General features: G+C 39.0%; 1 protein-coding gene across 3 annotated transcripts in view; it reads right to left on the bottom strand.

Moving 5' to 3' along the window:
• INPP4B (inositol polyphosphate-4-phosphatase type II B) overlaps positions 1 to 13116 on the bottom strand; it is a gene marked incomplete at both ends in the record, with an annotated part of 287771 nt that overhangs the window by 53824 nt on the left and 220831 nt on the right. For all 3 annotated transcript variants that reach the window (XM_082316132.1, XM_082316130.1, XM_082316131.1), the window contains one exon: positions 8495 to 8639. In XM_082316132.1, the coding sequence (XP_082172258.1) occupies positions 8495 to 8639 (145 nt within the window). The remainder of the gene's footprint in view (positions 1 to 8494; positions 8640 to 13116) is intronic.

Here is a 13116-nt window from a genome sequence, read left to right on the forward strand (position 1 = left end):
ATGGATAACTACCTTCTATTATGATTTTCCAAATTATTTTGCATGTACCCTGTAGTAGCTTCCAGATAATTTTTTCACAAGGATTTTTTGGTAGAGACTACATGTTTGGAATACCAAGTTACTAACATAAGTAAATTTTGTCAGTAATAGTTGCATTAAGAAGGAACTCAAAGATTTGAGATTCTCAAGGCCATTTTTTCACTAAAGGACATTAATGCTAAATATATTAAAAATAAATCCTACTGAGTATTTAATGTCCCAAAGAATACAGTGCTTTACTTACACACTTATTTTGCTTTGCAGTAAACAATAAAAATATTAAGTTTGTAGGAATCCTTACCTTAATGACTCAGGAAAGATAAATTATTTTATTATAGAATATAAATAGAATTGCAGTTGCCAGAAGGGAATCACCCTCATGTGATTAAGTTATCCATAACAATTACTCCTTGCTTCCACTGAGAATTCTTGTTCACAGGTAGTTAGGATGTCCAATCCCCAGAAGGTGGAGCTAGTTAGCAAATCTAAAAGAGGGATTGCATTGTTTCTTGAAAACGGAATATTTATGAATGGACTAGTACATTCTCATGTTTGTTCTTTTATTTTAAAGCAAGTTTAGTGTGTTAAGATCAAAATAAGAGGTGTATCACAGACTGAGGTCTCAGAAAAGACAACTCTAGGAAAAAAAAAAAATCTATACAGCTGCTCAATCTTTGGTCTGTTAAGATTGCCATATGTCACTTGTTATGCAGGATGTCCTGTTGCAAATACTCCAGCAAGGATATAAATCGGGGTCATTCATTAACAATGCACAAAGCTCCAAATATCCATCAGAAGCACTTACAGCAAATACCGCAGCTTTTCAGTTGCTCCTTGAAACTGAGAAGCACTGTGAAACTGAAGTTTATGAAACAAAAAAAGGCATTGTATTTTGAAGCTTACAAGTAAATTCCCTAGAATTGGGAAAATAAAATTGTCTTGCATGCAAAGGATAAATATGGAATATTAATGAAATTCATTGAGAGATATTATTTGTAAAGGGAGCTTTAAAATCTTGGTCTAAATTCAGGTTTAGATTATCCTGATCTGCCTTGCCACAACGTTGTTGACATGTGAGGATACTGCTTGGTTATGAGTCACTGCTTGCCCGTCCCGAAGAGTTTGGGACAGGTGCAAGATGCCCTACACCTCCTCCTTCATGAGAAAACTAGCGGTCAGCTCAGAGTCAGTTGTTGCTGGAAAGATGACAGAGGGGGCCAACCATGGCTCAGGACCTCTACTCCTACAGAGGCTGATGACAGCTTTGTAGAATCACTTAGGGAAGGGAATGGTACAAATCATTGCCTTTGTGTTTAACGCATTCAAGGACTTAGACACATTTGACACTTCAGGTGTCAAATTTCTTTTAAGTTAAAATTGCAAGACTTACATCCTCAACACAACAGAAAATCCTTTGAAAAAGACTGGAGAATTAACTGAATGAGTACGCATCTCAAAAAAGACATTAGGAGCAAGAACATAAGCAACAAGGAGACTACAGGGTGACTGTCGGGCTGCTCAAATGGCAAGGGCAGCCTGCACTGTTTGGTATATTTAGCGTTCAAACAAAAGAGTCAAAGCCTACTAATGAAGCAAGGAAACTCAATTCAAATATCGTGCTAGTCAGCCTTTGGAAAGGAAACTAAAACAAGGTATAAAAACACATTAAAATGAAAAATGGAAAGATGAAACTAAAAGAAGTAGTATCACCACCATTCAAGTAGTGTAAGATTAAAGCAAAAGAGTACGTGCAGCGCAAGCACTGAGTAAATACTCTACTTCCATTGCTAACAGACTTGTGGAAGTTCAGTTTATGACAGGATTTGCCCTTTGGTTTCTGGAAAACGCCCTTCAGTCCCATGTTCTCTTAATCAACATGCCTGCACAGGCAAATGACCTGTAAAGCACCCAGCTAGTCATTTCTACATGGTAATACTCAAGTTGCAATATGCCAAACTGCATGTTAAATTTGATAAAGTTTGGCAGAAAAGCAAGCTCCTGCTCTTTTCAAAATCAGACCCATTGAAGTGCTTATTAAAATGTGCTGGTAATCAAACAGGAAAAGCCCTAAGGCTTTGGAATAGCACTCCTATCTCCTTTTGCCCTGGCAACAGAGAAAAAAAGCCAACTCTGTCACTGCTGTCTGCACCACCTAAAATTCAGTGGAAATCTTTGACAGCTTCAAGTCAGCTCAAAATTTAAATGGTATGAAGTTAAAGACTAAACAAAGAATTAAAAGCAGAAGAAAGCATAACATCATAGTCTTAAAGGAACAGAGGGCCCTAGAAATGTAGATAACAGCAGCTACCCATGACTTAACTTTTTACTGTAGCTAATCGCTTATTCCCTTATCACCTGAACATACAAATAACCTATGATAGGACTGAAATAACAGAGGTCAAACAATGTAAATGAGGAGTTGTCTTGACATCACAAACTGAACATTAGACAAACTCCGATGTCGTAATGAAAAAGGCAAGCAAAACCAACCAACCAACCCAAAACAGCAGTAACCACCTCAAAAGCAGCTAGCACAAACAGCATGAAATAATCAGCCCACAGAGTCTGAATTTACTCACCTAGGCATGGGAAGATTCTTCTGACTTTTTTTTTTTTTTTTAAGGGAGGTTTAAAAACTGACTTAGTAGAGTTCGTGTATTCGATTTTGCACCATAGAAAGGTCAGCTTCCTACTTCTTCATCTTGCCACTCAGCTCTTGGAGCTCAGTTCAACTGCAGTATGAGGGCTAAGCTCTTTGAGAAAGGATGAGGTTTTATGCTCATAATTCTGCAGCATTTCTCACAGGAACACCAAAAACCTGCCTAAGTCTTCCTGTTTTTTCTGCAGTTAATATAATAGCAGTCTACTTTGTACAGTTTTGGTGTTCAGAAGAACAATTTTGAATTCTTGGGGATTTATTATTCCATTGTAATCATCTGAGATTTTCTACGCTGTCACATGGATTAACAGTGAAAATGGAAACCATCTAATCATACATATACAGGTGTCTCAACAGCTTTAGTCACAATGGAAACAGAGAAAGAAGGCAATGGCAATAACAGCCATAAAGCTAAGGAAATCTAATACACTCAAAACATAGGAGGAATGGATAAATCTTGCTCTAGAAGCATTGTGCAACCAAATATTCTCATGTCTTGTTTAAAAAATAGTTTGTTGATTTAGTTAATAGTCTTCCTTTTCCTTACACATTTTTAAGCTTCCATCAATAGCTGAACTACTTAGAGAAAGTACTGCTGAAGGGGTTGTCTCATATGCTGGGCTACATATAGCCTAGTTAAGGACCCTATCAAAAAGAGAAGGATGATACAAAAGTGAGAGGAAAAAGAAAAAAAAAAAGTGTAGAAACAGAGCTAATGCAAAGACAAGCTTAAGAGAACAGGAAAGAAAGATGTGAGGAAAAGGAAGGTAAGAAAAAGTTTTTCAGAACTGTTTTTGTTTCCTCAAAATAAATAATGTCTGCTACTCAAGCGAACACAGACCAACACAGAATTTTCCACCTTCCTGACTAAATGATAACTTACAGTAAAAGCTCTTCTTCTGAAGATGCAAACAAAACCAGAACACAGTTTTATTTCACATTTCTACCAGCATTGCACTGGGAGGGATGCACTGAAAGGATGCAGTGCCCATCCCTAGGGCACTGAAAGACAGAAAGGTTTAATCTAGACCTATGGAGTCCCCATCAGGTATCAGATTATTCAAGAGAAATTAACCCACATATGCCTGTAGCAATGTCGCTATGAACAGACGTTTTCCTTCATTCCAGCTAGGAAATACTGCACCATTCCCCAGGTGCTCTTTGCTACCTATGCTGAAGGTTACCATTGGCCAATTCATCTGTCCGGCAACATAGTTTATGATTCCACAATTCACTTCAGGCAAAATCCAGGTGCAATCACACTGCCAACTTAAATTGTTTGAGGTAACATGGTGGATTTTGTATGTAGCAAATTAGGGAGTCCTCCACAGATCCAGCAGAGGAACGGCTGGATGATAGTTCTGATGGTGTGGCAGAAGGAGCAGGTGGAAACAAAAGCCTCTTTCAGCAGCACAGCTAAACATGGAGATCTGTCAGGGGCTGTATGAGCCTAAGAGCAAACTACTGTGTTTCGCTGGCACCTCTAATGCTGCAGGACAGGCTTTCACATGCTGACTCCCATAGAAAATGAAAAGGCAAAAATAAGAAGAATTTAATGTTGTCAAGTAGTTCTCCAAGGCAAACCAGCCTAGAGTTAAAAGAATAAAATAACCCCTCTTCTTTAAAATCCATCTACTCTTCCTGATTTATCCTGCAGAGAAATCATAATCCTGCAACTGATGAAACCATAGCATGTTACCTTGGTAACTGATAACTCAAATTCAGTCTTAAGAATACTCTCAAAGGTCATAATGCCTGAAAAGTTAGGCTAAGGAAGGTATAATTCATGTTGAAAGGTAAGTACAAGAAAAAGGTGCCACCAATATTTCTGATTACAAAGATTCCATACAATAAATATAAGCCTGTTGAGAACAAAAAGAACAAGATCACACAATGTCAATGCTGAGACTGCAAATATAAACCTATCTTAGGAAGCTCTGAATATATGTTATGACAACATCTATAGTTATAGGAATATGCTATTGCTCAAAACCATCAAATTGTTGTCATAAAATTTTCTACCATCTAAAACGAACATGTGTGCATTCTTTGACATCTTTTTCATTGTTATATACTAGAAAAAAAAATGTATTAAAACAGTCAGGGTCACTAATATAAGCAAACATTTCATCCCATACTTTAAGGCATTCTTTTCAATGTTTTTGACGAAAACCTAGGTATTCCTCATTTTTCTTACAAACAGCAGCACAGCTTTTCCTAGCATCAACTCCAGCAGTGAAGCAGTTTCAGACTCAAAGATCTATCTGTGCCCATACATTTGCAGTGTTAATTAAATACATTATGCTCAAATTACAGTATAATATATAATCACAAGATATGGCAAACTTTTCATGTATGCCATGGTTGTGAATTGTACGCAGCATAAAATTCTGTAATTTTAGAAATGTATGTATGGGTGTAAATACAGTATTATTTTATATCTAGGAAAAAGTTATGAACCCATACAAACAGGCTTCAAATATAAAATGGAGCAGAATTAAGGCAGAATTTATAACCCTAAATTTAGAATCTCAACGCCTACGTAGGTGCTTCGCGGTGCATGCTCAGGGCTTCATGTCAAACTTAAGAGAGAGAGGTGCGGATTAAAACAAACATCTAAAACGACACTCTCATAGAGAATTCAAGCATGAAAAATTCTGGCCTCAAATGCAATGGTTTTGAAAACCATTAGGCAACAGACTCTGGCACACACCTGGATGGTTCTTCAGAAAGCTCCATCTTTTAAGTAAGTCCTATAAAAGAAAGCTATTTTAAAATGTCTCCATTTCTAAATGACCTTTAAGTCCTATAAGCTGTCAAAGGCACTGCACAACGCTCTCGTGAAAACACTGTTAGGAAATTATGTCTTCCTCAAAAAGCAGAACATGAAAACACACTATCTGCCCCACAAGTCTCCAGCAGTTTCCATGTGATGGGGTGTTGCAGAACACTCAGCACAACTCAACAGAAGCACTGACTCTGCTCCCACAGAAGGGTACTTGTGCTGATTCAAGAGAAACAGGGAAGGCCCTGACATGAGGGAAAAAGAGAAGAATTTATTCCAGTGCCATAACATCTTGATATTTTTTGTGGCCTTGGCCTGTCGGTTCCAGAAGACAACTCCTCAGCTGAATGAAACACATCTATAATTTTCGAACCATTACAATTATCATTATTGCTTAGCAAGAGGTACCTTTCATTCTATTTGATGACTACTTATTATAGTACTTAAAGGGAAGTAACTTTTAAGTTTTTTTGGCTTTGTGAGCTAAAAGCTCTAACCAGTGTTTCATTTGCCTCTGTAAGCTGTTGTTGTGGTTTAACCCCAGTTGGCAACTAAGTACCACACAGCCACGCGCTCATCCTCCCCTGCCCTGATGGGATGTGGGAGAGAATCGGGGGGGGGGAGGGGGAGGGAGGGGTGTGTGTAAAACCCACGGGTTGAGATAAAGACAGTTTAATAGGACAGCAGAGGAAGAGAAAATAATAAGAATAAAAAAAAATAATAATGATGATAAAAGAATATACGAAACAAGTGACGTGCAATACAATTGCTCACCACCCACCAACCGATGCCCAGCCCCTTCCCCAAGCAGTGCTCTCTGCCCCCGGGGCCAGCTCCCCCAGTTCATATACTGGGCATGACGCCATACGGGATGGCAGAGCCCTTGGGCCAGTCGGGGTCAGCTGTCCTGGCTGTGCCCCCTCCCAGCTTCTTGTGCACCGGGCAGAGCAGGGGAAGCTGAAAAGTCCTGGACTGGTGTGAGCACTGCTTAGCAACAATCAGTGTGTTATCAACATCATTCTCATCCTAAATCCAAAACACAGCACTACCCCAGCTACTAGGAAGAAAATTAACTCTAACCCAGCCGAAATCAGGACAGGTGTGAGCCTGAATCAAAGCTAAGAGCACACTTTTTTGTAACTACAATGAAAGACTCAAGTGGACTGCCTAAGTACATTTCATGGCTTACACAGAATAACAGAGGAAATGTTCAGGGGGTCGAAGAGAGTGGAGGAAAATCTGTAAACATTCATGTTGCTAAGCATGTCAGAAAGCACCCAGAAAGAATGATCCTAAATCATGACTTTTTTCAGACTGGGGAGGAGGGGGAAATACGAAGTTTTATTCCATAACTATGGAATACAGATTAAAACCAGTACATGCATGTCTATGTATACACACACAAATGCATTGCAGTAACTTGGGGGGAGTGTTGGTGAAAGCGTACTACGACTCTACCTGCAACACATTTCTAATAGACATATTGGATTTCTGCTAACAATAGCCAAAACGCTTGCTAGCACCAGGGGGAAGAGAAGGGAGTTAAGCACAAGAACAAATATTCAATTTTGTTCTTTTAATCAAAATCAGTATGCTTGGGTTCACTTTCAACAGATTCTTTCAAGTTGACAACCACACCTACCTCACTGTTGATTATTTGTACCTTCTTATCTGCAAAAAGTCTGAAAAATGTAGAAAGCTAACTCTGTTGATACAAGCCTTCACTAGAAAACAAAGATGATATCATCTCTATCTCTAACATTATAGGGATACCTGTCTAGTAGATAGAAACTCAGAGAAGCAAACAGATAAGAAATATGCTGGTCTCTGGACTACTCATACAAAACCAAGTCCAACACATCTGGCACTGAAAACAAGAATTCCAGGACGCCAGCACAAATCTCTCATACTGGTAAAAATGGTGATGTTGCAGCTGCATTAAAAATCAATGCTACAACCAAAATCTGTTGCACGAAACTCACCAGTACTACACAAATGATATACAGTTGAAAAAATAGTTTTAATTCTTGTTATGTAAGAAAGAAATTATGAATGAGTTCTAATAACTTTAAAACCCTTGATATAAAATTATGTCATTAAAATTGAGGGGGAGGGGGAAGAACATGTAAAGGAAAATATAGAATAAAATACACAATTTAAAAAAAGCCAAAATTATACAAAGCTCTCTAAAACAAAGTGATTGTGGTGTTGTTTTTGTTTGTTTGTTTGTTTGTTTGTTTGTTGTTTTGGTTTTTTTAACTGAGAGTGGCACAAGGGTTGGTTCTGATTTCCTTATATTTGGACTATTGCCATTATCAGTAAGGAGCTGTTTCATTTGTTGCAACACACTTGCACATCAGAAAGTCTCGTCAGCCTTACGAAGCAGATCTAATCTCTGCTTAGAGAAAGCAACAAGGAATGTAGCAATAGGAGAAGATCAGAAGATTTGGTGACAAGGATCTGCTATGGACAAAGTTTTCTTCGCATCAACTCATGGAATCACTCAACTTAGCCTTCAGCAGTGACACAGACTGACAACTGTATTCAGGGAAACATGAATTTTAGCAAATCAGAAAACAAAAATCAGTATATCACTTCAGAAAAATGGAAGGGTTTACAGGAGAATGACACCGAAACAGAATGTTCACCTTTCCTTACAAGTTTCCTACGGGGTAAGACGCATTCCAATTTTTTTTCCTCAAAATGGTGTATTCAAGTAAAATCTAAAATAAATTAAACTACGTCAGCCTTCAATGGAAAACACTGTGGTTTCAAAAGGTTTTCATTGTAGCACAAAAAATTGAGCACAGCAAGCATTTTGAGCACACAATGGAGCTGTAATTTGATAAATAGCCTTCCATCACTCAAGGCTACAACGGTGCAAAACCTTGCTATCAGCACTCCTCTCATCAAAGATACTATTGACTCTTCTCTATCATATTTCTGTGACTTTTTCCATTTTTATTTACTCTAGTCAATGATTAAAAAAAAAAAAAAAAAAGGTTGCTTACCACCTGTATGCAACACCTTGCAATCTGCTGCTGAAGGGTCATTTTCACCCTCTTTAATGTTCCTGATATTGTCTTTTTCAAGCAGTCTGTCCACCATGGCAATAACGCAGTTTAAACTCTTTCCCACATTGGCCCACACCCTGTCCTGAAAAGAGCATAATTATCACTGCACATTACTGAAGAAGAAAAAAAAAAAAAAAAAGAGACAATACTAACTTCTTATTAACACTTTAAAGTGGAGACAGAGATGTGCAAATCACTAGAAATATTACTAGAAATATTAGGTGTCAGCATATTACCATTTTTCTCATTCTTCAGCCTACTATCAACTTAAGCCTTTTTCATGGAGTTTTTTTCTTGCAGCGTAAATGCCTGAACTGAAACTGTTTAGGTTTTTTAGACACTGGAAAACACATGTGGTTCAACCTCTACATGAAAATGCATGTGAAGTTTCAGGTCCAATCACAAGGAACTGAGCAGTTTGTCTATCTGAAATAATACAGCAAGAGCGTAGACATTCAAAGCTTTGCCAATTCAAATCCCGTGTACAACTGCCAGTTTTGCCATAAGTACTTGACAACCTCTTTTTGATAATTTAACGTACCCTCTATTTTATCACATCAGTTACTCTGTTAAAGTGAAGGTAAAATTAAAGGACTAGAATTAGAAACTTGCTGTCATGACATGTTTATTAGGTAACACAATTTCAATTTCGTTCTTCACCTCTCACACAAACTGCAACCATCACACTTAACTGAGTTTATAACAAATACGAAAAGTACAGAAGTAATAGGGTGGTAGAACAAATTCTGTACAAACGGAGAACAAGAGAGAGAATGTGGAGTGGAAGAAAGAGCTGTTATGGAACAGAGATACAGGAAGGGTCCTTCAGGTGCTGGATGCTGCAGAAACTGAAGCTCCTGCACCTACTTTTGTGGGGTTGAATAAGAAAAAGGAAAAAACCAAGCCGTACAAAAAATGAGGCTGTACACAAGGCTAGCAATCAGACTAAAACCTAAACATAACAAACCCACAAAAAAACCTCATGTACATGTTTTAATGCTGAGTCATTCTGAAACCAATGCAGAGCAACCAGATTTTGCTTGAGGGTTAAAAATGGGAAGATAATATCACTGCTTTTCTTTCTACTTTACAATATAATAGCCAGAAGCATTATGTATACGTCAGGCCTTGAGGCATAAAAATGGAGTTGCAAAAAACAACAAGACAGAAGGTTAAAGAAAACTGAAAACTCAGAAAAATACCATAGTTCCATATAAATGGTAACACTTGGAAGTTGGGTGAAGGCAAAGTTAGAACTACTACTAAGGCAAACATTGAATCAGATCTGTTTTTAATTACATGCCATGCTTCTTAGGCCACTATCCTGACTAGAGGGATCTGATCTTTCCCTGTTCCCTCCCCTTGAGGGCACACCCTGTGACAAGCGGGCATCCTGCCCTGAAGGACATGACACAGGCCTGCAGACAGAAGGGTGTACGTGCCGAATCTGTACAGCAACACAGATCCTCTCCTCCAGCTCCCCAAATCTGATTCCTGGAAAGATCTTGTAGGGCTGCCTTAAGGACAAGGGAGCATCTACTGTTATAGGCGGATGTAGAAACTATGGTTTGATCCTCTCCCTAAATAAACCCATGCCTTAACTATATTATGAAAAAGGTATTGTTGATTTACAAGAGGCGAGAATCTGGTCACTCTCACACAGAACTGCATTTAATCCACAAATTATTTAAGTACTGCATGTACAATGCAACAAGTGGAAATATCTGCACCTGTATGCATGAAACAAACCATTAGACACGTGACTATCTGATATTCACATGCGTAGGTACAATTTAAAGCCAAAGACAGAACACAGGTATGGATTCCTTCAAAAGTTTCATCCTGTATGTACCTCAAGGGTTCCTGAAAAACATTTAGAATATGGGTGAAATCATTGATTTCCACAACCCACAAGCATTATTTTTGGGAGAAGGGTTCTATGAAGAGCAACAAAGTACTGCAAATAGTAAAAAATCTGGCCCAAAATAGCTCCAAGTTTTACCAGAGAGTAACAGGGAACTTCAGTCTTTCTATTCACTGAAGTTGCTGAGGTGTATGAACTCATGTTGCTCAGTGTGGCTGCTGCAATGGGATTTCCCTTTCCTCCCTCTGCTGGGGGAGTTTGAGCCCAACACAGAGTGTTAATGAGCATCTGGAGTTATTGCACAAGCAACACAAATATGAGCCCTTGTTTCATTTTGGAAAGAACACTTTTCTCTTTTTAAACCAACTATTAACCCAGCATTGAGATGATGTCTATACAATATTCACACAAACATTCCCCGAGGGTTTAGAAGCAAAATTCATAAACATCTGTTGACAGAAAGCTCACTTTTATTATCATATATCTGTTCTTTTTACATATGGACAAGTAAGACAGAGGGAGCAAGAGCCTGTCCCACAGCTTGCTTTCTCCACATAGGAGGTTCCTAGGATTAGAAGCTATCATTATAGGCAGACAGAAAAAGGAGATAGTCTACCATTCATTGCGACGTTATTCTGTCTCCACCAAAGATAGGCACATTTTTCCAAGAGGGCTGCTGAAATTCTGCAGTTTGGTAAGAACAAGTCTCGAGTAAAAGTGCAGTTTCCAGTCAATGAAAATCAAGTGACACCCTATTATTCTCTGCGAGAAGAAATCCATTCATTTCACATCGTCATCCCTTACTATTTCCATAACATTTTCCTGTAGCCTAGCACACTTTCCACCCACCTTTCACCATCTTGAGTGGTCTATTTTCAATTTGCCTGAGAACTACCTCACAAGTGATCATTTTGCAGCATGTGTCAGGTTAAAGGACGAAATACACCCACAGCCTCTCAAGTAAGCATTCTTATAAGCCCTCTGTGTGAAGTGAGGGATCAGAAGAAAATAAGTCTTATTTCTTGATACACTGAAGTAGTGAGACCCTAGATTCCTCAGGAGGATGCTTCTCCCCTGATAGCAGTTTTCCCATCAGTTGCTGTGGAGCTAATTGCACAGTAAGTTTACTACCGTAGTGTGAAAGAACGAGAGAAACAAGGTCTCTGGTTCCCGCTCCTTACTGCTTCTTTAAGCTGAAAAGTCAGGCCAATGACAGGGAAAGTGGAAATCTGTAACAGGGCTTGACCCCATTGGGACAAGGCAGACTGGGACAAGGAAATGGCACATTGACATCTACTTCTTCCAAATTTCAGAAGCCATTTGGGATATTAAGGAGTCCTGGCACATGTGGTTAGTTGTTACTAGTCAGAAATGACCATAGTTGCACTTCTGTTGCCACCTCTGCTGTGGCACTGGCAGGCATGCATGCATACTCATAATGATCCCTATGAAAAGCTAGGCCTTGGCATCACAGAAAGCTGGGCACTTTTCTTAGGACATTTAAAAACGAACCTGTAAAATAATTCTCTTTCATCCACCCAATTCAAAAAATGTAATTATTTCCATCTGCTCTGGGAGTGTCATTAAAAGGCAATTCAATTCCCTCATTTCAGAGAGCAGGCACGGAAACTATTTTCCTGTCACTGCAGCTGACTGGATGGCTTCCTCCTAAGCACTGGTGGCCAGTGGAGTCCCAGAGGCTGTCTTTTTGTTTTTAAAGCATTCTCAGGCTTTCTAAATTCACTACAGAGCTTCTCAGTCTTCTCGTGTCCTTCCATATACACCACTACAGTTGCGTGCTTTACTCGCGCCAAGTATGACACAGCAGTGGCACTCCCCAGTGCTCTGAAGATACTGTGTCTTCTTCATGTGGGTTGATAGCCATGTATTACCTTAAGGTCCTTTTGAGGTATGCTGATAGATAAAGCAAGTATCTTAACTAACGTGCATGATTAACACCCTCTTGTGATGTGACAGTGCTTTGGAATGGAATATATCGTACACAGGTCAGTATTTCAGACCCGTGGCTGAGTACCATCTCAGTATTTGTACACAATTTATTGGAAATGCCATTTTATCTGTTCTTTGTAGCTCCAACCATGTTAAATAGTCAGTCAGAAATGTAGGGCAGAAACAGCTCCAAGTGGCAACGTGCCCACCTTTTCTTGTATTATACATGACAACATGGTTTGTTCCCTCTTGCAGGGAGGTTCTAGGATAGCAAAAGCAGCTGGGCAAGAGAGGAGAATATCTACCCAGAGGCAATCTAAAACTCTCAAGTTAAATATTTTTCCTTCAACAGTAATGCTATACTACTGCCTACATGTAGCGCACCAATATAAATAGCTCAATCCATACTGCTGTCAGCTACTCTGGGATGAATATTTGTACTTGGTACCAAAGAAGAGAAGTGCAACACGGTATTGCTATTGAGAAGAAGGCTTTTGGAAAACACTGGTCACTCAGTGAAAGGGCATCCTGCACAGTTAAGAAATTGGGAGTTACTCCTTAAAGATCAATTTGGATGCCAGGGAAGAGTGTGGATCTCACCAGGTTTTTAAACACTGCCTTGAATTCACTTTCATGATGGCCGTAAGGTAATGCAGTCATTGGAAGTGGATGGAACAGGGTCAGCTTAAAGAGTTGTTGGACATCACAGATTTAGATTTCGGGCAAAACTAAAACTGAAATTCCG

This window comes from Platalea leucorodia, assembly GCF_965183815.1.
Source record: "Platalea leucorodia genome assembly, chromosome: 6".
NCBI classification, from domain to species: domain Eukaryota; kingdom Metazoa; phylum Chordata; class Aves; order Pelecaniformes; family Threskiornithidae; genus Platalea; species Platalea leucorodia.